Source organism: Piliocolobus tephrosceles, chromosome 10, assembly GCF_002776525.5.
Source record: "Piliocolobus tephrosceles isolate RC106 chromosome 10, ASM277652v3, whole genome shotgun sequence".
Classification (NCBI taxonomy): Eukaryota; Metazoa; Chordata; class Mammalia; order Primates; family Cercopithecidae; genus Piliocolobus; species Piliocolobus tephrosceles.
In genome coordinates this window covers 1519310-1546556 of record NC_045443.1, presented here as the reverse complement: position 1 = coordinate 1546556, position 27247 = coordinate 1519310, and the positions used below count along the sequence as shown (strand labels likewise).

The 27247-nt window shown below is 37.2% G+C and overlaps 1 protein-coding gene across 4 annotated transcripts in view; it reads right to left on the bottom strand.

Moving 5' to 3' along the window:
• The window catches only part of ERC1 (ELKS/RAB6-interacting/CAST family member 1), a 545652-nt gene that overhangs the window by 270577 nt on the left and 247828 nt on the right, over positions 1 to 27247 (bottom strand). For all 4 annotated transcript variants that reach the window (XM_023182988.1, XM_023182991.1, XM_023182990.1 and 1 more), the window contains 2 exons: positions 26795 to 26930; positions 1283 to 1414 (listed from right to left, as the gene is read on the bottom strand). In XM_023182988.1, the coding sequence (XP_023038756.1) occupies positions 1283 to 1414; positions 26795 to 26930 (268 nt within the window). The remainder of the gene's footprint in view (positions 1 to 1282; positions 1415 to 26794; positions 26931 to 27247) is intronic.

Here is a 27247-nt window from a genome sequence, read left to right as displayed (position 1 = left end):
TTTTCCTCTTTAACATTTATATTTCTCCCACTAAGAAATGGAAAGGAAACAATTACTGCAAAATTAAGTGTTATGAACCTCTGTGTCGGTTAGATTTGAAATCTTAAATCACATTCTCGTAATGGGAGCTGGGATTATAACCTTCACTTGTTAAAACTATTTCTTCCATTCACACTTCCCATCTGTAGTTATTCTTCCTAATGAAAAGTCAAAAGCAAGAGTACGGAGATCTTAAAAGATGCAGGAAATATGTAAAACAAGCACCACAAACTGCCAAGCAGAGCTCTTCAGCAAGCCCCTGCAAGGCTGAGACATGCTTATCTGGGACTCAAGTGTATGGTTTCTATGTCCTTCACACTCACTATTAACCTTAACTTGTTACAACCTCAACTCTTCTCTTCAGTGAGGCAGGGTATGAAATGAATCAACTATTAGCTATTTGAAATTAACATTTTTCAGTCAGAAATGTTTGTGTACTTTTTTTTGCCAGGCAGGGTAGCTCATGCCTGTAATCCCAGCACTTTGGGAGGCCGGGGTGGGTGGATCACCTGAGGTCAGGAGTTCGAGACCAGCCTGGCCAACACAGTGAAACCGCAACTTTATTAAAAACACAAAAGTTAGCCGGGCGTGCTGGCAGGTGTCTGTAATCCCAGCTACTTGGGAGGCTGAGGCAGGGGAATCACTGGAACCCGGGAGGCGGAGGCTGCAGTGAGCTGAGATAGTGCCATCGCACTCCAGCCTGGGAGACAAGAGGGAGACTTCGTCTCAAAAAACAAAAAAAAGTTTGTGTTTTTTCTTTCCATTTAAAGGCCAGGGTTGTGCCCAGTCTTGTAGCAGACAGATAAGCTCCATTTTATCTCATCCAATATATTAGCACATGCTACATAAATATATATGGGATCAGACCTAAGTTATGAATGCAGAGACTGCTGTGTTAACATGAGTCAATTCTCATACAACTTTATTTCAATTTTTATTTAAGAAACAGCAGACAAGGCATTTATCTAGGAACAGCGTACTGAAAGGCACTCATTCTGCGAAATGTTCAATGCTCTCTCAGCTTTGCTAATAAAGTTGGTCTTTCTTTCTATACTTGACACAAAAGAAACCATATCCTTGTATCTAATACCGCTGTGAAGGAACTCCTTGGGACTTACCCTCTATGAAGTGTTTTTGAAACCCTATAAACATACAACATGTGTAGTTTACCTAAACTATACTGGTTGTGTTTTACCTTTCGGGTAACCAGCAGCATTGCTTGGAACTGTATGAAATAGCAGACCTGTTTTTCAGCATTGGTCCTGGCTGATTCCTCTTGTGCTAGCACCATTTCCCGCTCTGCAGTTATCTGTACACTTTCTCTTAGTGCTTCTTCCAGCTCTTCAATCCTGTCATCCTTCTTACGGAGACTGTCCTAGAAAATGATGGAAGACTAGGTGAAGTAGATTAATTACTTAACCCAGGGAGAGCCTATTTACTAAGAAAGGGCTGTTTACTTATTCAATGTTCTTCCCATCAGAAGCAAATCCAACAAGATATCGTCACAGAGGACACAATAAAGAAAGCAAGGAAAGAAAGGAAGTAAAGGAGGCTGAAGCAGTATATTATTAAGAGCCAAGCGTCAAGTTAGTCAAGCAAGATAAATGTGAGGAATTTGCTCTCTGTAACAGAGAAAAAAACTGTGTTAGACAGCAGAAGTGGCAAGGGCTTGATTATTTAAAAGTACAAAGTTGTTTTTGAACTACTCTCTAAGCATAAAGCCAGCTTTGATGAAATGATAATTAGATTGAATATCAAAACATTCTCTTTTCCTGCAGTTAAGCCTGGATGAGAAAAGTGCAGTAAACAGCATGATCTTTCAGATTATATTCTTCATAGACAATTGTTGGCAAACAATTTCTTAAGAGATATTAAAAAGCAAGTGATGCATCCTCATATTTCAAGAACGTATGGTTTTCTCATAATCTCATATGAGAAACCAAAAATGACAACTGGATATAAGTGACTGCTCTGGCTAAGAATGAGCCATTTTATTAGCCAACCAAGCAATTCCCAGCCCTGATGTTCTACACAAGTTTAAAACGCAGCTTCTGGAGAGGCGGCTGTTGATCTCTCAGAAAGTCAAACAGAATCCTACAGAACGCTGAGTTCATGTAAGACAGGAGAGATGTTAAGAAGAGTTCAAGTAGGATGGAGAACTGAGTCATCAGGTTATTGGAAGCACTTCCTTCTTCAACTTCTTACGAAACTAGAGGATTAAGAATAAAGTGCTTCCTTTTAAAAATATATAAAACAAAAGAACAAGACTTGCTAAACCATTCTCCAATTTTCAGAACACTCATATCAGGAAAAGATATCCAAGAATTTTTTCTTTTATCTAAGAAACTCAATTATACTGCAGTCCACTTTTGTAAGGCCTTTTTGACAACCTTACCTTCAAAAATCTAGAACTTGAAATCCGTCAAAGATAAGCCAGATTTTTCTCCCCATTTTGGAAGAACAGCATCTACTATTTCACGTTCTTCTTAATGAATAGTTGATAAATCTTTCGCTCTTTCATTTTTCTAAACTTTAAAAAATGAGATTTAGGAAAAAATTCACATTTTGGTGATGTACGTTATGTTCATGTTAAGAGAAAAGTTTTCATTCTTCTCAGAGAACTGTGGTTCTTCACAGTTATAAAATACTGTGATCTATTCCCATAAGTAAGGTTCTGTTTTATGCAGGGCAGTTTAGCTGTACCAAACAAAACAAAACAAAACAAAAAAAAAAACGCTCTCTGTTGAAATCTTTGTTCCCTCTGTTGACTTGCCACGAACAGCAGAGTACAGCGGAGGTTTTTAAAGGAATGTCATGCAGAGAGACAAGGAATGATGCCAGTCAAAACAAAGGCCAAGGTGGCTTCTTCGGAATTAAAGAAAACTAAACATAAAAGAAGGATTATGAAGTAAGAGATGGATGCAATGATTAGTTCAGTCTTCTCAAACCCTCTAATGAATGAGAATGACCATATTTGTAGTAATATGGGATTCTAAAATACAGATTGCTGTAAGTATAAAGAAGCATAAAGAAACATTATTGACACATAAAGTTGAAAATGTTTCTCATTAGCTACTTGTGGAAAACTCAGTATTATGTCTTTGTGCAGTCTATCCTATCCCACTCTTAAACTGTTTCTTGGAAGTCTCCTGAGAGGCTTCTGTTATCTAAATTGAGGCTCGAACAGTTAATTCCAAACAACTTCCCAGGAATCTATTTCAAGCAAACAACTTTACTTGTACATATGCGTGGGGTAAAAACAACTTTGTGGCTGTATCAATAAAAAACTTTTAGGGAGAAAATGATGAGTAATTTGTCATAATGCAGAGAATCAAGTTTTCAAAATATTTCATTGTGAAACTCATTTCATAACTTTATTGGAAAACCAGCAGTGAAACTAGAGTTCATGGCCTTATTTAAAAAAAGATTTCTGGAATTAATGGCAAAGCCTGGTTCAAAATCTTTCTCAATAATAAGGATGAAAAACAAAAGCCAAGCGACACTACAAATAAAAGCAAACGGCTGATAAGTAATATTTAGGTGATATTATAAGCTACATTTCAATGTAAAGCTGAGTAAGGAATCATTTACTTAGTTTAAGGCAACTGGATCAAACTAGGATAGTATAATGCCAGAGAATGAAGACAGCAAATACCTCTCTCACCTTCATTTACAAAGTCCAGAATTACTTAATCTATCGAGTGGGTAAAATCTAGCACCAATTTTAGTTTTGGAATCTTGAGAGATCTGCTGAAATAAACCAAGGAAGTTTCTCTTGTGTTGAACCACAGCTTGAATCTCCTATTTAATTTAATAAAATGTTGAGCCAGTGTAATAAACAAACAGGAAAGCCTTTGAGTCCTACAAATACCAGGGTAGCAATAGCACTTCTAGGTAATGTTTATAATCATTCTTTCTTGCCTCACTCTCGCGAAAAGACTAAATCCATCATTTGGTGCTTAGATGATAACATGAATACTCTTTTTTTAAAGTTTAGAACACTAGAGGAAAGAAAACATCTTGAAAACTTTTAGAAAGGCCAAAAACGATCACTTGTGAAATCAAAAAATCAGAAGACATTGGAGTTTTTGAAGGCAACACAGGATACTAGAAGACAATTTGAGTAATGCTTTCAAAACTCTAAGGGGGAAAAAAATGATTACCAATCTAGAATTCTGTATCTAAACTACCAATCAAATATAGGATTTGAATGCAAAATCCCCCCCAAAAAAGGACTTCACTCAACGACTTTCTCAGGAAGCTACTGGGGTATACTCTATTAAAGTGAAGAGGTAAACCTGGAAAGATGATGTGGGATCCAGAGAAAAGGAGCTCTATCATATAGGTGAGTGGTGAAGTGAACCATAAGGATGACACAACTTAGAGACTAAGTATACATTACAGCAGAGAAAGGAAACGAATTTTTCCAAGAAACAAAGCAGATGTATAGATTATCTGAGGGCAATTAATAAGGGATGATGTATTTTACAGTAGTAATGATACTGGGAGGAATTTTGTGGGTGTAGAAAGGAATCTGGGAACAGATACCCAAGACAGGAAAAACAAAAAGGAAAACTAAGGTACACTAGGAAAAATCAAAATGTAAATTATAATATACTATGTGCCTCGGTTTTAATAATGTAGACCTAGAGATAATTATGTTGGAAGGATAGAAAGAAGGAAGTGTGTGTTGGTTTGTGTAAAAACACTAATTCCTCATCATCTATGATAAGAAATCAACAGACGATGTCCAAATAAGAAAAATAATAGAACAATAATATAAAAATGTCGTTTGGAAAGACAAAAATAAACGACAGTAGAAACCACCAAAAGAGATGAAAGTGGTCATCTCAGAGGAAGAAGAATCAGAGTTGCACAAGGATAACAGAAGTGACTATTATTCTAAGACATGTAAGTATTATTTGTGTAAATAATATAAAATATATTGTCCTGATATAAAATCAAAAGCAAATTGAAAAATATGTTAAAAGAGTATATTGCACTGCAAAGAAATCAATAAGGATATAAAGAGACCTTCTGGAAATAGTTACAAGTGTCATTGTTTAGGTAACAGATACTCTCAGTATGTAAAGTTAACTGTTTCCTGTGAAAAGAGAAAAGCAGACCAGGCAAACACATCTTCAGGCAGTGCTCATGATCAAAAGAAAGGTAAAGAGAACAAAACATGTATGGATTATACATCACTGTGTTCTTCAGCTTTTTATTCAAAAGTCCTATGAATTTCTTCATAGCAGTATTTTACAGAAGTGGGTCAGAATTATAAGAAATTCCTTTCAAGTCTTTTGATAACCATGGGATAGTCTAAATAAGAACATTTTTAAAAAGGGACAATATTATCACAATAAGTTCTTCCATAAATTCTGAAGATAAATCTCAAACTTAAAAAGAAAAATCTCTAATCTGTCAATGCCAGACTTTGAGTTGAAGAAGTGACAGTTACCACCAGCTTCCTTGAAACTGAGTGAGACAATAAGATGTCATATTAGACTTGAGAAGGTATGAAATGCAACAGACTTCACATACTTCTGCTCTCAGGACCACATCCGATGAAGTAAGGGGATGTGCTAAAACCCCTGGAAAGTGCTTCCTGGTGGCTCAAGTACAAGAGGGATCATACCACGTGTGGCCTGAGGCTTGGAATATATAATTTACATGGTAAAGTGTATTTTCTCCTTCAAAAAGTCCACATTCACCAACCTTCATGATAAACTATGAGACAGTAAAAGCCATTGTGAGTCTGTAATGCTGAAGGAATCTACATATACTATCTACTATCCCTAACTCCTCCTCTCCCTGTATTCCTTAGGTTTGAAGGATCTGAAGCATCTGGAAATTAGGAAGTTAACTGACTGGAACTAAATGTAGCTAGAGATTAAGGTAGGACATGCCACACTTAATTTGTGAAAATCATACCTGTTGTTTATCGGCATTCTTCATCTGCTGCTAGCTTAGAAGAAAAGGTTCTTCTTTAGTTAATATACTATTTGTACTGTCCAATGCAGGAGCCACTAGCAACAAGTAGCTACTGAGCCATTAAACGTGGCTAGTCCAAATTGGGATGTGCTATAAACACACACTAAATTTCAAAAACTTAGTCTTAAACAAAAGAAGGTACAACACTTCTTTAAGAATTTTCATATTGATTATATGCTGAAACAATATTTTGGATATATTTTATTAAAGGAAACATTATTAAAATTAAAATAATCTGTTTCCTTTTAGTTTTTTAAATGAGACTATTAGAAAATTCAAAATTATACATGTGGCTCACATTATATTTCTACTGGAGAATGTGGCAGTAGTTAGAGCAGTTTTTACATATGAAATAAATCTACAAAAGGCTATATGACACATCATGTTTTACATACATTTTTAACTCTTTTCCCAGCTTACAGGCTATCAGCAGACAAATAGGAGTTATATAAGTGATAAACACCAACAAAAGCTCCAACAGAACCCAACCATGATAATTACCATGGTGATAATATTAATAAAACAATTTAAAATAGCGTTTACTACTCTAACAGAGAAAACCAAACTGGATTTAGGGGGAAAAATCAGATTATGGTAGATCACCTTAATACTAGAAATATAAAATACTTGTAATCATTGTTTATTGTTTATTAATGAGTTACTTCAAAACTTAGCAGCATAAGACAACAGTGAATACTGATTATCTCACATAGATTGTGTGGGTCAAGAACTCAAAAGCAGCTTAGCTGAACAGTTCTGGTGCCAGGGTCTCTTATGAGGTTGTAGTCAAGATGTCAACCAGGCTTCAGTCCTTTGCTTCCACTTAGACGGCTGGCAAGGTGGTGCACCTATTGGCAAGAGGCCTCTGTTCGTCTCCAGGGGGCTGCCTGAGTGTCATTACAACACAGAGGCTGGCTTTCACCAGGGCCAGTGATTCAGGAGTGCAAGGCAGTTGCATTAGGGTCATTTGGATCTAGCTTCAGAAGTCGGCGCCATCACTTCTGCCTTCTTGTACAGTTCATAAGAGCAATCCCGACACGGTGTGGGAGAGGACTACACAAGGGCAAGAACGCCAGGAGGTAAGGATGACTTGGAGTCAAACGGAAGGAGGGGGTCATACAGCCTGAGGATGTAGCTCCAGTATAACAAAACTGGATTACCGATGAAGACCAAATTCCTTTTCAAAGACAAATGCCTGTTAGGCTAACAGGACCTCTACTACAAAAACACAGCTGCTGGGATGAGACTGTATTAAAATGGAACCCAAACATACCTAAAAGATAAAGGCAGATACTAAGGAGACGACAGAACTGAGGTATGGCTCAGCATTTCACTGAATGTGAGACCAGCAAAACACGCATTACATCAGGAATCATTCAGAATAAACTCTGCGAATGAACTGACTTCTAATAAAATATTTTCTTGTGACTATGATTACCAATTGGAGTAATTCAACATATTCATAAACAGTTCAACACGAAGATGACTCAGCGATGATAGGCCAATCATCAAAGTTCAACTGAAAAAAAACCGGGCAAACGTTTTAAGAGATTTACAATGGAGGTTTATGAACAAGCTTAGTCATCACATTTGAGTGAATCCTCACATTTGACTGTTGGGAATCAACTTTTTTTTTTTTTTTTTTAGAAATATGAGAATGAAATACTCAAGAGTCTGTTGGCCCCCAGTGAATAAAGACCCTCCTTCAACTCCTGTTTCCTCATGAATTTTCATTATAACTGATTCTAGTCTTAAAGTAGACAGGGGAAAAAGTTAAAAGAAAAAAAAAAAGCCAAAAACAGAGTCTAATTTTAAATTATAACTGTGTATTTCAAAATTGTTTTTAAAGAAGTAAATTTCATCGGAGTGAACAGGCAACCTACAGAATGGGAGAAAATTTTTGCAATCTATCCATCTGACAAAGGGCTAATATCCAGAATCTACAAAGAACTCAAACAAATTTACAAAAAAAAAGCAAACCCCATCAAAACATGGGCAAAGAATATGAACAGGCACTTCTCAAAAGAAGACATTTATGTAGCCAACAGACATATGAAAAAATGCTCATCATCACTGGTCATTAGAGAAATGCAAATCAAAACCACAATGAGATACCATCTCACACTAGTTAGAATGGTGATCATGAAACTCACACCTGTAATCCCAGCACTTTGGGAGGCTGAGGTGGGTGGATCACGAGGTCAGGAGATTGAGACCATCCTGGCTAACATTGTGAAACCTTGCCTCTACTAAAAAAAAAAATACAAAAAAATTAGCCGGGGCTGGTGGCGGGCGCTTGTAGTCCCAGCTACTCAGGAGACTGAGGCGGGAAAATGGCGTGAACCCGGGAGGTGGAGCTTGCAGTGAGCCGAGATTGAGCCACTGCACTCCAGCCTGGGCAACGGAGCGAGACTCCGTCTCAAAAAAACAAAACAAAACAAAACCGAAACCAAAAAAAAAAAAAAACTCAGGAACTAGATGCTGAAGAGGTTGTGGAAAAACAGGAACACTTTTACACTGTTGGTGGGAGTGTAAATTAGTTCAATCACTGTGGAAGACAGTGTGGTGATTCCTCAAGGATCTAGAACTAGAAACACCATTTGACCCAGCAATCCCATTACTGGGTATGTACCCAAAGGATTATAAATCATTCTGTGATAAAGACATGTACACGTATGTTTATTGTGGCACTATTCACAATAGCAAAGACTTGGAACCAACCCAAATGCCCGTCAATGATAGACTGGATTAAGAAACTGTGGCACATATACACCATGAAATACTATGCAGCCATAAAAAAGGGTGAGTTCATGTCCTTTGCAGGGACATGGATGAAAACATGTCCTGGAACATAATTCTCAGCAAACTAACACAAGAACAGAAAACGAAACACCGTGTGTTCTCACTCATAAGTGGGAGTTGAACAATCAGAACACATGGACACAGGGAGGAGAACATCACACACTGGGGCCGGTTGGTGGGGTATGGGGCTGGGGGAGGGATAACATTAGGAGAAATACCTAATGTAGGTAATGGGTTGATTGGTGCAGCAAATCACCATGGCATGTATATACCTATGTAACAAACCTGCACATTCTGCACACGGAACCCAGAACTTAAAGTATTTAAAAAAAAAAAAAAAAAAGTAGATTTGAGATGTTTTCACCACAAAGAAATGATAAGTATCTGAGATGATGGATATGTTAATTAGCCTGATTTGATCATTCCACAATGCATACATGTATTCAAATATCACCATACATATGTACAATTATTATTTGTCAATTAAAAATAAAGCCTGTAATCCCATCACTTTGGGAAGCTGAGGTGGGTGGATCACCTGAGGTCAGGAGTTCAAGACCAGCCTGGCCAACATGGTGAAACCCTCATCTCTACTAAAAATACAAAAATTATCCAGGGTGGTGGTGTACACCTGTAATCTCAGCCACCCGGGAGGCTGAGGCAGGGAGAACTGCCTGAACTGGGGAGACAGTGGTTGCAGTGAGCCAAGATTATGCCACTGCACTTCAGCCTGGGAGAGGGAGTAAGACTCTGGCTCAAAAAAATATATAAAATAAAATAAAATAAATATAAAATTTTAAAAATTTCAAAGGGGAATTATTAGGTTGGTGCCAAATTAATTGTGGTTTTTGCCATTAATACATGTACTGTTTGGAGATAAGCCATTTTATAGCACTCATTAATTAGAAAAAAGCATAAAATTGGCAGCCTAGGGGAATAAGACTAAGTAGAGAGAGAGTTTTATTTCATTCACCTACCCTAACTTGGTCATTTCACTCTGCTTAAACAACTCAGGCAATCCAAAAGTTAGACATGTACAGTGTGTCACAGACATCTCACTTAATAGCTATCTAGAGATAGTAAGGGAACAGACTTTATCATTTTAAATATTTCATATCACCTAAAATGAAAGCAGTATCTTCAGAGTTTTACTTCAACTGCTATTGATCACATTTGCACTCACCAAAATGAACCCAGACCATTTTTCCTACCACTGGATTATGTAACTGAAACCTACTTTTGCCAACCTCATATATTTGCTGAAATCAAATAAGAATACTTCCCTCACAGAGTACAGGGTTCACGGCAGGAGGTCTGTGTCACTACTTTGAGGGGTCTGGTAAAGGGAGAGGAAGGAAGACCTTTCAGAGAATTCCTCATCTCCTTAAATAAGAAGACTCCTATATTCAGAGAGATGAGGGCAGAACGTGGGACAGCCTAACTACAGCTTCACTCAGGCAGATTAACCGGGAGAGGCTGGACTCTACAGCAACTCTCACGATACCACTCCCAACACATCTCTCAGAACTTTACTTCTTGGCGTCAGCTTTGTCAACATCAAACTACACATCACTGCAGCTGTAAGACTCTAGCCTCTGTTGCCTTTTTCTTTTTAATTTTTTTTTAGATGGAGTTTCACTCTTGTTGCCCAGGCTGGAGTGCAATGGCGTGATCTCGGCTCACCGCAACCTCCGCCTCCCAGGTTCAAGCGATTCTCCTGCCTCGGCCTCCAGAGTAGCTGGGATTACAGGCAGGCACTGCCACGCCCGGCTAATTTTGTATTTTTCGTAGAGATGGAGTTTCTCCATGTTGGTCAGGCTGGTCTTGAACTCCTGACCTGAGGTGATCTGCCCGCCTCGGCTTCCCAAAGTGCTAGGATTACAGGTGTGAGCCACTGCGCTGGGCTAACTGCCTTTCTTTCCAATCAAACGTTCAATCAGAAAAGCAACGGTAAAGGAGAAACCACAATTAAAATTTAATTTGTTATTCCCTCAGAAACTGTTAACAAGGCTGTATAGTAACATAAAAAAGAGCTACTTGATAACGGTAGATCTTACTATGCTTTTGCCTTTTTCTGCAGCAGAAAGGAGGCCAATTCAGGTTTCACAGAGATTATCCAAAGCAACAATCCCCCACATTCTCTCCTCCCTCTCCCAGCTCTCATTCTGACATGGTAATGGAAGTCATTTATTTGAATTAATAATAAGAGCTGCTGCCTTGGAAGTAAACACCACTTACCAGATAGACTTTAACCTGTTCTGAAAGATGTTAATGTTAACTGCTATCCATTATCCTTAATGTAAAGCGACAGTAATTCTTTATTACCCTCAACCCCACTGCTTATTCTGCCTCCCTCTTCCCCATCCCCTAAGCATATATACACATCCAGAAGATTTCATTCAAATCATTCAACGTGTCAGAATTCATTTACCAACTTCTCAGATGCTTTGTGGGGAAAAATACTGAAGCCATATGCACTGATGAAGTGAAAGCTAGCATAACGCAGACAGAATTTGGTTACATACCAACTACTTTAAGGCAATACTGTGGGTTAAAATTTAAAAAGATTCTCTCCCTCCTTCTCTTTAAAACTCCTCAAATATCTCCCCTCAGTTAGAGTGCTGCTCCGTTATAACCTCAATTGTTAAAAACCAAAGTCAAAACAAAAGCAGATGTATTTCACTAAACAAACAGAAAAGTACACATATAAAAATGATGCTTTATATCAATAAATTTTACAGAACATATAGCACGAATATCCCATATAGACTGGGAAGGTTCTCATCTTGAAAATCATGGTAGCTGAGTATGAGAAACTTGGGCAAGGACATGTGGTTTACCTAATCCTAGAACACTACAAATCTTTGATCTGTAATGCTTATAAAAAGAACAAGCATACACTTTCAAAGTCTTTACCAAAAATTCCCAAAAATAACTTTTCCTTAAAACAATAGACAACTGATGTAGTCCATAAGAGGCTGACTTTTGCCTCTGAGGTCTTAGAAAACGGACTATTTACATACCTGCTTCTGTTTCTCTTAAAAAATAAAAGGATTAGTATTCAGTGGCATAATAAGGCAACTATAATTAACAAGACTTTGTTGTACATGTTAAAATACCTAAAAGAATAGAATTATAATGTTCCTAACACAGAGAAATGATAAATGCTTGAGGTGACGAGTGCCCTAATTATCCTGATCTGATCATTACACATCGCAAGCTTGTATCAAAACATCATGTGTACCTCCCAAATATGTGTAACTATTATGTATCCATTATAATTAAAAATAAAATTTAAGAGAAAAAGAATCTCATTGGAGACTTTTGCTTCCAAATGCAAACCAAGAAGAGCTCACACAACACAAAGGAGTAAACCATTCATTTCGCTGAGAATGTAGTAGTCCACTTTTTAATAATTTTAGTGCCTAATGTAATTTTATTCATCATTTTATGGAGAGCACGTTAGTCCTATCAACAAAGTCTTTCAATAAATTTCACTGCTATTAAATTGAACTGACATGTGGTCAGAGGGAAAAGTACTACAGAGTCCATTTCAAACACTGCAGAATTTTAAAGGCCGGGCGCGGTGGCTCAAGCCTGTAATCCCAGCACTTTGGGAGGCCGAGACGGGCGGATCACGAGGTCAGGAGATCAAGACCATCCTGGCTAACACGGTGAAACCCCGTCTCTACTAAAAAAAATACAAAAAACTAGCCGGGCGAGGTAGCGGGCACCTGTAGTCCCAGCTACTCCAGAAGGCTGAGGTAGGAGAATGGCGTGAACCCGGGAGGTGGAGCTTGCAGTGAGCTGAGATGCGGCCACTGCACTCCAGCCTGGGCGACAGAGTGAGACTCCGTCTCAAAAAAATAAAAAATAAATAAATAAAAAAATAAAAAATAATGTTAAGCTGTGTTTTTGCTTTTTTTCTAAATGGTAAAAAATGGCCCAGTTTGAGATAGGAGTTTTTAAAAGCTGCACACAATTCGTACAGATGCTTCACCTGCAGTAAAAGAGAATTTTCATGCGAAATTTCAGCAACTATCCACAGGGATGTAAAAACAGATGCTGATTTATACGCATACTTTTCCATTGTGATCCGTTACTCTAGCATTCATTAAGAACACCATAAAAACTCACCTATGACAATATTCTATACAGAAAAAGCCTTGTTTTACTAAGAAAAATTTTTTATTAAAAAGGAAGAAATGATACAAGGTTAAACATTTAAATAGGTGAAAATAGGTGAAGAAGTTCTAGAAACAGGAAATCAAAATTTATTTTTGCAAAAACAATGGCATTAATAAATTAGATGTACCCAGCATGTGACAAATCACATACTATTTCTAGAAACAGTATTTCTAAAAAGATGTCAGACAATCTTAATTTTTATAAAAGGCTTTCTTAAATAGTTATCCCCCTGGCAAATCTAAAAATGAAGTATAAGAAGTGTTCATCTCAGAAAGGAAAAAAATCCCTTATCAAAATGAAGAAACTGTTTTTGTAGACAGAGTTAAATCAAATTGCAGAGAAAAACACAGATGTTTCGTTGACTATATATCTAAGAAGAGAATATGCTTAAATATATGTAAAGCTGATTTTCCCTGTCTCTACTTCCATTGTTTTCACTTTCTTTGAACTTTGTTCTTAATATTCATTGGTCTTGGGAGAGCTGACTCAGCACTACAGCATTCTTTTTTTTTTTTGAGACGGAGTCTCACTTTGTCGCCCAGACTGGAGTGCAGTGGCCGGATCTCAGTTCACTCCAAGCTCCGCCTCCCACCACAGCATTCTTTCAGCAGTTCCAATAATCTCTCTCACAACAACCTCTTTCAAGGTTAAATTCAGATACTTATCTTTGTTATAAAGAAAAACAAAGCCCCAAACCACTATTGATAGGAGCCTCCTTTCAGTCCACTCTACTTTGCATTATTAGGATGTGACTAAAACTTACAGCCTTGTGGAAAGGTATATGAGTGTTACTGCTCAAAGAATTAATATTCTCAACTAAGGGAAAATGGCATTTCCCGTGTTAAAACATACAAGGCTCTTAAAGGATAGCCTACGGAATTTTAGAGAATATTTATTAGGATGCTGAACTGAGTATCATTCCATTTCAAAAAAATTATAACTAAATTAAATTTTATTATTTATAACTCAATAAGTACAGCTATAATTAATGAACCTATGTAAAACAATGTTTAAGAAAAACTAAAAAAAAACTTTAAAGCAATTCTTCACTTATGGCAGATATAAACTAATTGAGAAGGGAAAATTAAATTGGTTAAGTCACATGGGCAATTATAAAACAATGTATTGAAAAGTATGTCAACAATAAAGCATGATTAAACATACAGGGTAAGGAACAATGGGTAAGACAGTAACAAGTCCAGGTAGAGTTCATCAACAAAAGTTAATTTTAAGGCAGAATCTTTATGTAGTAAAACTGGAAACCCACAGGACAAAGATTCTGCGTAAGTAGGAGAATATACGTTAGGAAAACAATGTGTTATATTCAAAGAACACCAACACTGTCAGCTTGTGTAAAACAGGGAAGCCATGCATCCGACCCAAAGATGAGGTTAAAAACAGAGAGCTTGGTTCCATAGGAGGCTCCAAATGCCAGGTGCAATGATCTGAATCAGAATCAGAATCTGAATTTTGTGTGCCCCCCAAAAATTCATATGTTGAAATCTAATCACCAATGTGATGGTATTAGGAGGTGGAGCTCTTGGGAGGTCATTAGGTCATGAGAGCAGAGCCCTCGTGAATGGCATTAATGCCCTTATAAAAGAGACTGCAGAGAGCTGCCTTGCCCCTTCCACCATGTGAGGACACAAAAAGAAGGTGCTACCTATGAACCAGAAAGTGGGCCTGTACCAGACACCAGATCTGCTGCTTCCTTGATTTTGGACTTTCCAGGCACAGAACGGTGAGAAATAAATGTCTAGTGTTTATAAGCTAGCCAGTTTACAGTATTTTACTATAACAGCCCAAATAGACTAGGAGACCAGGCTAAGATGCATGTGACTGAAAGTTCTTAATATCTATAGATACAATTAAAATCTATAAACATTTATGAAGTACCAACTATACGTAAAATACCAAGACATGATTCCCAAGCTCAAGTATGTGGAGGAACCAGCACACAAGTAGTATATAATACAAAGTAATATAAAATAAATTCCAAAATCAATGCAGACACAAACGAATGAAATTACAACAGAAGGTATGATTAATTCCAACTGTGAGCATTTAAGTAGCTTCACAAGAAAAAGCATCTGACCCTTCAAAGATGGGTAGGCTTTCAAGAGAAAGCTTTTTATAATCCCCAAATCACCAACAGTCAAATCAGCTAAGACTGTGCTTCTGTATGTTTTATTTTAAAGGTTCTTGCTGTTCTGGAATTTACCTATTTTCAGTTCTGTGTACAGCAATTACTATAATTGAAATTACTGTACTTGTATTATAACACATCTTTTGACATTCAGCAGAAATAAAAAGTTGTAGTAAGTCAAGTATAATCCATGCATTTTGGAAGCCAAGGCAGAAAGACTGCTTGAGGCCCGGAGTTCAAGTCCAACCTGGGCAACATAGCAAGACTCAGTCTCTATTTAAAATAAGAAAAAAACAAATTAGCCCGGTGTGGTGGCACACCCCTATAGTCCCAGCTACACCAGAGGCTGAGGCAGGAGAATTGCTTAAGTCCAGGAGTGTGAGGCTGCAGTGAACTATGATCATGCCACTGCACTCTAGCCTGAGTGAAAGAGCGAGACTGTCTCTAAAAAAAATTGTTTTTAATATAAATAAAAACCTCTCTCCTGAACTCTCACAGAGCCCTTACCAGAATATCAGCCTCTTGAGAGTAAGAAGCTTGTCTTGTGCAACATTATTTCTAGCATAGAAAACTGCACAGCACAAAAAGGCATGAAATAGTGAGCACTTTCTGTATGACTCTTGTCCTACTCCAATCATTCTCCAAATATTGCAAAAAACAGTATCCTGAAAGAGCAAATCAGATCCTGTCAACTTTTCGCGTAGAATGTTTCACTGCTTGTAAAATCTAAACACTTTTTGTGGCCTATAAGGTCCCTTTTGACCTAATCCTTACCTATTCTCTACTTTGAAAATGCCAAGCTTTTCACTGCTGTATGGATAACCTCAATTTTAAACACTGTTTTCTCCACTTTTTACATGGCTTTTTCAGATCTCAATGTCACATCCTTTGGGAGGACTCCTCTGATGTCACTACCTAAATTTGTTGCCCAAAATATTTCCCTCCCCCATCATCTATCACAGTGTCTTGTTTATTTCTTTGTAGTACTTACCCTGGTTGATATTTACTTATTTGTTTAGTTTTGTTGTTTTTCCATGAGACAATGTTCTAGAAAGACAGAGAACATGTCTTTTCACCACTGTATAACCAAAGATGAGCAACAGTGCTTAGAAAGCATTCGATAAATTTATATTGAAAAAATGAAAGACATCTCAAGCATGTCTAAAAATGAGTAAAATTAAACCTTCTATACTTGAAGGATACAGACAAGCCAAGGTTCATCTCTAGGCCTAGGTATAACTCTACTGATAATAGCCATATTACATCATGGCTTGAGGATTTGAGGCAAGTCTTTAGAATGATCAACTTGATTAGCTACATCTTTTGTATTTTTCTATTTTTGAGATGGAGTTTTGCTCTTGTTGCCCAGGCTACAGTGCAGTGGCATGATCTCTGCTCACCACAACCTCCACCTCCCAGGTTCAAGGAATTCTCCTGCCTCGGCCTCCCGAGTAGCTGGGATGACAGGCATGCGCCACCACGCCCAGCTAATGTTGTATTTTTAGTAGAGACAGGGTTTCCCCATGTTGGTCAGGCTGGTCTTGAATTTCAAACCTCAGGTGATCCACCAGCCTCGGCCTCCCAAAGTGCTGGGATTACAGATATGAGCCACCGTGCCCGGCCTGATCAGCTACATTCATAATTAATCTATGGGTTTAGGAAGTCAACAACATGAGAAAGTAATATCTGCATTCCTAAGGTCAGGAAAAATGCCTGAGCTAATTACCCTGTAACGTTAATTTTGGTAGTAAGACATCTTTAAATTCAAAAGCATACTTATTTCAAAGGGATGGCAAAGTGAAGTGGGTGATTAGAAGTGCTGAGAAATAGAGTGTCAATACATTTTTTAAATAAAACTTTTATTCTGAACGAATTACAGACATACAGAAAAGCTGCAAAAACAGAACAGTGCCCATCTATCTACTCCTTATTCAGGCTCCTCTAATGTTAAAAGCTGACAAAACCATAGTAAAATCATCAAGACTAGGAAATTAACATCCGTTCAATGCTATTTACCAACCTGCAAACCTTACTTTCATTGTTTTTCCACCAATGTCCTTTCTTTCTGGATTTTTTTTTTTTTTTCTTAGACAGGGTCTCGCTCTGTCCTGTAGGCTGAAGTGCAAACAGGGCTCACTGCAACCTCAAACTCCTGGGCTCAAGTGATTCTCCCTCTTCAGCTTCCCAAGTAGCTGGGACTATAGGTATGCACCACTATACCCAGCCAATTTTCTGTTCCTTTTCCTGAAATCTGCTTTAGTCCAAGATCCCACAATTCATTTAGTTGACATTTCCCCTCAAATCCATCTGTAACTGCTCAGTCTTTCCTTGTCTTTCATGATCTTGACATATTTAAAGTGTACTGCTCAGTTATTTTGTAAAATGTCCCAGAATTTGCATCTGTCTGGCATTTTCTCATTGTTGGAATGAGGTTACACATTTTCGGAGAGAATAACACAGAAATGATACTGTGTCCCTCTCAGTGCCTTGTGTCAAGGGGTTCGGGAGGTTGATGTCTCTGTATTACTGGTAATGTTAACTCTACACACTTTGCTAAGATGGCCTGGTAGGTTTCTTCACTGAAAAGTTATAGTCTTCTGTTAAAATAAACAAACACCTTGGGGAAAACATTTTGAGACTATGAAAGTCATGTTTAACCTCAAACTTTCACACACTAATTTTCACAACCATCGGTTTGTCTCATGGTGATTTTCTTTTGGTTTCTTCCCATCTATACTTATTAACTGAAATTCTTCTATGAGAAAGAGTTGTCTGTCTATATGCCATTTATTTATGTATTTGATTACTTATTTATATCAGTATAAACTCATGGATATATATTTTATTCTACGATTAAAATACTTTTTTTTTTTTTTGCTCACACGTTTCATTTCTTTTTTAAAACTGCCAGTCTCTTTTGTGTAGATTCACCATGATGAATTTAAGTACTCTCCTACCTATAGGCAATTAGGTTTTCAAAATTTTGCAATTAGGAATAATGTTGTAAGTCACCTTGTACATATGTATTTTTATATTTTTGGACATGTATATGCATATAAATCTAGACATGGGATACCTGGGTCAAAATATCTACACATGTATATCACATATAACCCATATAAAAAAATCACTTTGAGGCCTGGTGCAGTGGCTCATGCCTATCATCCCAGCATCCTGGGAGGCAAAGGTGGGAGGATCACTTGAGGCCAGGAGTTTGAGACCAGCCTGGGTAACATAGTAAGACTCAGTCACTATTTAAAAAAAGAAAAAAAAAATCACTTTGGGAACTTTAATAATATTTAAATGTAAAGAGGCTTTTGAGACCAAAAAGTGTGAAATAAGTTACTACAAATCACAGTAACTAACTGTCCAAAACACAAAGGTACAAATAGGATACAACTCAATGGCAACGTGACATCATAAGGAAGTGTATTCACATCGAAGGCCATGATAAATGACAAAAAGGTGTTTAGAACCTCTGGCATCCTCAGATTCTCTCAATTTTTCAGGTATCATTTTCATACCACATGTAAGACAGTGTTTAATCAGAACATGATTAATGTGTTGAAAAACAAACAGCAAAGTAACCACTTACTTCCAAATTCACTTTCTGCCAAAAGGAATTACTCTTGGTACCATCTGAAGTATTCAAAGAATGGAAAATTGAAAAGAAATGAAGTTGTCTTTTCGGAAGACTTTCAATATAAATGTGGAATTCTGAATTAAATAAAAAACACAGTACAAGGACAATAAAGGTGTGGATGATACATATAACTAATACAAATGAATCTCACAAATCATAATCAACAAAAGAAGTGAAAAAGAATAAATATAATTCCATTTATTGAAGTACAAAATATATAAGACAGGCGGATCACAAGGTCAGGAGATCGAGATCATCCTGGCGAACATGGTGAAACCCTGTCTCTACTAAAAAAATACAAAAAACGCCGGGCGCGGTGGCTCAAGCCTGTAATCCCAGCACTTTGGGAGGCCGAGACGGGCGGATCACGAGGTCAGGAGATCGAGACCAGCCTGGCTAACATGGTGAAACCCCGTCTCTACTAAAAATACAAAAAAAAAAAAACTAGCCGGGCGAGGTGGCGGCGCCTGTAGTCCCAGCTACTCGGGAGGCTAAGGCAGGAGAATGGCGTGAACCCAGCAGGCGGAGCTTGCAGTGAGCCGAGATCACGCCACTGCACTCCAGCCTGGGCGACAGAGTGAGACTCCGCCTCAAAACAAACAAACACACACATTAAGTACAGGGTCAGGTGTGCTGGCTCACGCCTGTAATCCCAGCACTTCTGGTGGCCGAGGCAGGCAGATCACACGATGCCAGGACCAGCCTGGCCAACATGGTGAAACCCCATCTCTAATAAAAACACACACAAAATTAGCCAGGCATAGTGGCACGCGCCTGGAATCCCAGCTACTCGGGTGGCTGAGGCATGAGAATCACTTGAACCCGGTGGAAAGATGCTACAGTGAGCTGAGATCACACCACTGCATTCCTTCCTGGGTGACAGAGCAAGACCCTCTCTAAAAAATAAAATAAAATAAAATAAAATAAAATACGACAACCATTAAGTATAAAACACTTAATGAATATTTTAATCCCAGAATTATTATACTTAAGATAGAAACACTAAAATAATTCCTTCAAAAAACAGAAATAAGGTAGTAATGTTTCCCTTTACTTCTCCTATTTCATGAAGACATCAACAGATCACCTAAATAGCCAGAAATTTAAAACACAAAACATTGTGATAAAAATGTGTAAAACAAGAAGACAGAATTAATTACTATTCTACTATTCTATGACACACCAAATATAACCAAAGTCATTCGATTACAACCGTGTGACAAATATTCAATACTTCTAGAGCACCAAGTCTTCTTTCACAGTAATACAGAATACTTCAATCACATGGTATACTAACTTTAATCCGGAATTATGTGCCTGAGAATGATGGTTAATGTGTATTTCTGTAAATGACTCACTCACCACAACGCTCCCAGCATTATTTCACATCAAATTAGTGTAAGGTACCAGAAAACTATGTACCTGGGCAATATTATTTGGTACTGTAGCACTGCCACTATAGAGTTTTAACTCAGTAGCATTGGTCTGAGGTCTACATAGAAAAAAATATAAATATGGCCATACGTATTAGGTTTCCAAAGCTAATCATGACAACTTCATCCACAGGAACACTCTGGATAAAGAACTGGTGTTCAAAGCGTTTCTAAATGTGGTTTCAAACTCAGCGCTATCTGCAGTGTGGGCCAAAGAACTCTTTGCTGTGGGGGCTAGCCAGCGAACGGCAGGATATTTAGCAGCATCCCAGCACTCTACTCACTAGGTGACACCAGCACGTCTCAAGGTGCAAACGGCCCCAGACAGTGCCAAATACTCCTTAGGGCCAAAATTGAGCCTTCATTGAGAACCACTGCTCTAAATGAAGTAACATGAGGCAAATTTCTCACAAAATTCTACTGGAAAAATTAAAAGTTCCCTCCTAATGAAGTGAATGCCTCCTTTTATAAGAAAATTATAGAATCTCTCACGCTTCATTACATCCCTACAGTAGCACTTCAGTATCTTCTGGGGATTGGTTCTAAGACTCCCTTGGAATATAAAAATCCACAGATGCTCAAGTCCCTGATATAAAATGCTATCGTATTTGCAGACAATCTATGCACATCTTCGCATATAATTTAAATCATCTCTCGATTTCTTCTCATACACAATACAGTGTAAACACTATGTAAACAGCTGGTATATTATTTTCTATTTATTTTTTATTGTTTTATTCTTCTGTTTTATTGGTGTTTTTCTCCATAATATTGTCAATCCACCATTGGCTGAGTCCAAAAATGCAGAACCTATGGGTATGGAGGGCCCACTGTACCTGTTATGTTACTACTACATAGTCCAGTCCTGTTAACATGTGCTCTTATAGAAGCTTTTACATGTGTCATCTCATTAATGCTCACAACCTTTGGAGACAGGAGCTCTGTAAGGAATTTGTCTCAGTTTTCATCCAGAGAAACATTATTTTATAGGCAAATACAATAAAGAGCATTGGCTAATACTTTTTTCATCTCTTCTATGGCTTGAAGTTTCATTTACTCTTTTCTTCTCTATGATCTACCAGAAATCTTTAATAATTTGGTTGTAATCTGGATATTAGCTTTCTTTAGAAAATATTTTATATTCCTTAAATCTTTAACATGATAAATAATAAACATGGATAGGAATAAAAAAAGGAATGAATTTAGTTCCTGGCTGGAGATGACTGAATAAATTACAAGTGATAATATTCTTAAGGTATTAGTATCATTTAACAAACTAAAGAGACTCAAATGATATTTCAAAGCTTGTTGAAAAAACTGGTAAATTTACCCAGAAAAAAAGTTTGGAGATAGAGTTAATGATGTTGAAGCTGACCTACTGACTTTGTAAACAAAGTGAAAGAGAAATGCAGAAAGGGTGGGCTCACGCCTGGAATCCCAGCACTTTGGGAGGCCAAGGCCGGTGGATGACCTGAGGTCAGGAGTTCAAGACCAGCCTGGCCAACATGGTGAAACCCATCTCTACTAAAAATACAAAACAATTAGCCAGGTGTGTAATCCCAGCTTCTTGGGAGGCTGAGGCAGAAGAATCGCTTGAACCCAGGAGGTGAAGGTTGCAGTGAGCTGAGATCACACCACTGCACTCCAGGCTTGGGGACAGGGCAAAAGAGACTCCGTTTAAAAAAATAAAAAATTGGATTAAAGACAAAACAGTGACTCTAGAATGAAATAGAAACTTCTATGTGATTATCTAGCATATGATTAGGTAGATTTAAAAAAAATTTTTAAAGAATACCTATTTACTAAGTGCTAACAGGAGAACTGGGTATCAGGGTAAAGAAAGAGTACTTTAAATTTATGTTTTATAAGATATATCAAATCAACTCCACATGCATTGAAGCAATGAACACTTACAAGAAACAAACACATACACACAGCTAAAGAACTCAAAGAAACTAATAAGTTTAACTCTGTTGCAAATGGGAGATTAAGTGAAAAAATAGCCTAGAAAGGACAAGGTAAGCAATTTAAAAGATTTTTTTTGAAAAGAGGTTTAAACAACACAATCTAATAAATTTCAAAAGAAAGATTACTGAAAGAGGAAAAGTACACAACAATCATCATTCCTCAATGTCATTTATAACATAGCAATCCAAAGTAGGTGACATGCAAAGATCTTCATGATAGGTAGCAAATGTAATTAAAATTTGACACGGAAATTTCAGACAATAAATCATTACATGTGAAAACCGGACAGTGTCACTGAAGAAATGAAATATAACAACTTGAAGATGCCATTATATATGTGTAAAATGAGCAAAAAATTAAATAGAACCAAAGTGGCTATGGGGAAAACAGAATGCCTGCAAACTGCTGGGGGTTCTATAAATTAGCTCATCTTTGGTAACAGAAATTTAAGAAAAGCTACAACACTTCATATACTTCAAGTTTGCTCTGAGAAATAGCCAAAGGAAATCACCAAATTGGGTACAATTCATCTGTACAAATTTGCTCTGTGAAAATTGTAAATTAAGTAATGTCCAGGAAAAGAGGAACGTGTACAAAGCTACTGAACTCTGGATTCAACTGAAAATAATAAGTACAAGCATCATTATGAAACATACAACTCATGGAAATGTTTAAATGATAAAAAGTTTTTAAAAAGCAAAATACAAAAGAGTGTATATATATATTAGTATTAAAAGTAAAATTATAGTTTAAAAGAAAATGTAGAGGGATATAAACAATAAATATTATGGATTAATTTTTCTAGTACGTTAATTAAAAGTTATAATTTTTAAACAAAAGCAAAGGTATATGACCTTCAGTTTAAAAACAGAAGAAACCAACTCCATGAAATTCAAGCAAAGATATGAAAAAAGAAGTTACTTGGAAAATATAGGAAATATTTCTCAAGTAAAGGGAAAACACAAATAAGGAGTTTGGCTAAGAAATGAAGTCAGAGTCAAAGGCTCCATTCCAGGGCTACATAAATATGGTTAAAAAGCTAGTTTAGAACTCAAAGGCATACTAAAGTCTAAGGAGTGAAGTCTTATCTGTCTTAAGACTCATTTTAGAGATATGAAAGTTTCAAGTGGTTAAGTGATATCTTTCTTTTTCAGCATTTTATTAGGGACAATTTCAAACATGCAAAAGTATAGGGAAGATAATATCATAAACCCCATGTCACCATCACTCAGCTGCAATAACCTATCCCCTACCACCACTGGAATTTTAAAAAGCAAATCCCAGTGTTAGGGCACTGGTGCCCCAGCAATCTCCAAAGTACTTTTAGAGTCTCATCAGGAAGTTTCCAGATTTAAAAATACTTTGTTTTAAACAACCTACTCATTAGTCTTTCTTATGCTCCAACTGTCTGTCCTAGGCCAATGACAGCCCCTTCATTCTAGCTCCTCTGTCCATCCTTACGTGACCCCAGCAGTCTTTGACAGGTTCTCAATTTTTCGTATCACATGAGGCTATAGGGCAGTGAGTTTTCAAAATGTGGTCCCTGGTCCAGGAATGTTATCGTCACCCAGGAACTTATTAGAAATGCAAATTCCTGGGGCTTTCCCCAAACTTACTGAATCAAAACCCCTAGGGATAGGAGCCAGCAATCTATAGTAGCCCTCCATGGAACTCCAATGCACACAAGTTTGAGAACTACTAATTTAGGTTTATCCCGTACATTTCTTGCTCTAATCCTGGAATGAGAAATTTCTCCAATAACTCCTAACTTCTTTTATTTTTATTTAATTTATTTTAGAGACAGGGTTTTGTCCTGTCACATATGCTGGAGTACAGTGGCACAATCATAGCTCACTGCAACCCTGAACTCCTGGGATAAAGCAATTCTCCAGCCTCAGCCTCTAAAGTAGCTGGGACCGTACAGGTACACCATCCTGCCAGGCTAATTTCTTAAATTTCTTTAGAGACAAGGTCTCACTATGTTGCTCAGGTTTGTCTTGAACTCCTGGTCTCAAGTGATCCTCCATCTCACCTCCCGAGGTGCTAGGATTAGCATAAGCCACAATGCCCTGCTGTATTTCTTAATCATGTTGTTGTAAATGACAATCCAGTGGTAGAGAGTATCCCTAATACCCAGATTGTGATCTCTAAATATGATTAACGGGGCCAGGCACAGTGGCTCATGCCTATAATCCTAGCACTTTGGGAGGCTGATGCAGGAGGTTTGTGTGGAGCCAGGAGTTGGAGAACAGCCTAAGGCAACATAGTGAGACCTCCTCTCTATAAAAAATTTAAAAATTACAGGTCTGCAGTCCCAGCTACTCGGCAGGCTGAGGCAGGAGGATCACACAACTGCCCGCCAGCCTAGGTGACAGAATGAGACTGTCTGTAAAGTAAGTAAATAAATAAATAAACAGAAATATACTTAAGTAACTGAGTAGTTAGTAAAAGAACTGAGATCAGATCCTAAGTATCCTAACTTGTAGTCCAGTGCTCTTTTCACGGTATTTGAATGAATTACATCTCTGTGTAACTTGCACATGGCCATCAGCTATCTCTTTCATAACTCTGATACCTATCACTTACTTAGACAACTTGGGAAAGTCAGTCATCCACTCTAAATTAGTTTTCCTTATATGTAAAATATAAATAATACAATCTATCACATTTATCTTTTAGTTTATATAAAAAGGAAATAAGAGATTACATATGAAAGCACTTTTGGTGTTAAAACAATTGACAGAAGATTAGAAGAGTATTTTTGGTTCATAAAGACAGACTGGTAACAGAAAATATTACATGATGAGAGGGGAAGATAAATGAAACAGTTAAAACACTAACATAAAGAGGGGCTTTCCTTATCATAAATATTTTCTACAATTAAACAACAATGTGGCCATAGTTCAAGAAGGAAGATTAAATTGAAATCCTAGAAACAGACTAATCATCAATTTCATAAAATATAAAGACATCAATTCAAGTTTGTGAGCAAGGAAATAATTCCCTATAAACATTCTAGTGAAGTTGTTAGCAATAAAGAAAAAGCATCCTCACCACACAAATACCATAAAATGAATTAAAAAGTAAAGGTAAAAATATGAAAGTACAGAACAACTTACAAGTATTTATGTGTAAATACATACTCTCAAAATGGGGATAAACTAAGCAAAAAATTTATGGGAGGAAAAGCTAACAATGGAAGAGAGATTTAAATTACATTAACAAACAAAAGAAAATGCAACACTTGAAAAAACAGTATCACTGGTAATCAGAGAAATGTAAATTAACACAAAATGAAATATTTTCCACTCATCAGATCTGTATTTTGATAACCAAAAAAAGGAGGAATAACAGAAAGAGGAGAAAACCGCCAATATTAACTGTTATTGGCAAGGATGAGGAAAAACTGGCATGCTGCTTTTTTCAAACTTTGGTGCATTTGAGGAAACTTAGACTTTTTCTATAAATATAATCAGTAAAAGTTACATAAAAGAGGAATGAGAAAAACAAGTAAAAAGTAGAGTCTTTTCATGTTAAATCAATTTGTTGTAAAGCCTCCAAATGGCTTCTGCAAGTAACTCCTCCAAATCTCTCCAGTAAAGGTTGTCATTGTGGCATATACACAGTATCAGACCCAATTAGAAACTGCTAACTGGAGAAAAACAATCTGGCAGTGGCTTAGTCTTAGCATGAGTTTCAGAGACTCCAGCACATTTATGGTATTCTTCCCTAGAATATAAACCTTCATTCTGAAGCATTATGATCAAGACAAAGAGGACAGTCTACAGATTCAGGAAGTCCCAGTTAAAATCATGGCTGAGCCATTTAGAAGTTGTGTGCGTTTATGTACGTAACACAATGTCTCTGAATCTATTTTCCCCGGTGCAAAATGTATACAATACCACCTGCTCCACTTGGATTACTGTGAAGGTTAGAACAAAACCAATGACCAGAGCCTAGTTCCAAATACTGAGGACCTAACTGGCACTTATGATATGGTAGCTGCTACTGCTGTTATTGAGCCTGGTTTAATTAATCTGTGAATAATTAGGTTTAGGCATCAATTATCACTCCACTGCAGTGAAAAAATACAGTTTATATGTCACATTCTGTATGACTGTAAAATATTCTTGCTAAATTGAATATTTAAAGAGGAAAGGAAGGAAAGATAGAGGGAGGTTAGAAGGAAAAGAGGAAGAATGGAAAAAAGGAAGAGAGACACAAACTAAGATCAGCAATCCATTGTAATGGACGGAACTGGCGGAGAAGCACACTTGACAACCCTGAAGCCTGACATAACCCACTCATTACACTATCATTGAACTTACCAATGACGTGTGATCAACTTGAAGCAAGATGAACTTTCTCCTACGCTGAGGTGTCCTCATAAAGCTGTGGAATAAAACTTGCATTTTCTATTTAAAGCCATTCCTTCATTGCTAAACAGTTGGTCTGAGAGGAAGGCAGCAAGCAGGGTTAGAAAGAGAAAAAAGAGGAGGATAAAGATGAAGAGGAAAACAACATGCGACTATGGATCAAATCTCTTCACCCGATCCTTTCCGGTTCTCCTCGTGTTCTAACCTGGAGCTGCTGAGAGCTGTCGTTGAGGTTGTCCTCCCGTCGTCGAGCCTCCTCCAGCATTTGTGCACTCTTCTTTTTTTCCACCTGTTCCTTGTGCTTCAGATTTGCTACCTTCTTATTCTGGTCTTTCACTTGCCTAATGACAGAAGGAGAAGAATCAAGCTTTGCATATGCATGCATAGAAACAATATGTTTATTTAGAGAGTTATACCAGTGACAATAAGGAGTCGTTGAAAACCAACAAATAAATATATGCTGCAAAATTTTTCCACAATTCCAAATTCTTTCCTGTCAATGGGAGCATATTTGTTTACAAAAATAAGTTTTCCCATAAAGAACATGTATTTCAGCATGTACTCTACGAAGAACAATGAAATCATAAAACAAAAGAAAGGCACGAGATAATCTGAAATGACTAAAAAGAAACCAAGTCAGAAATTTTGGAAATAGGGA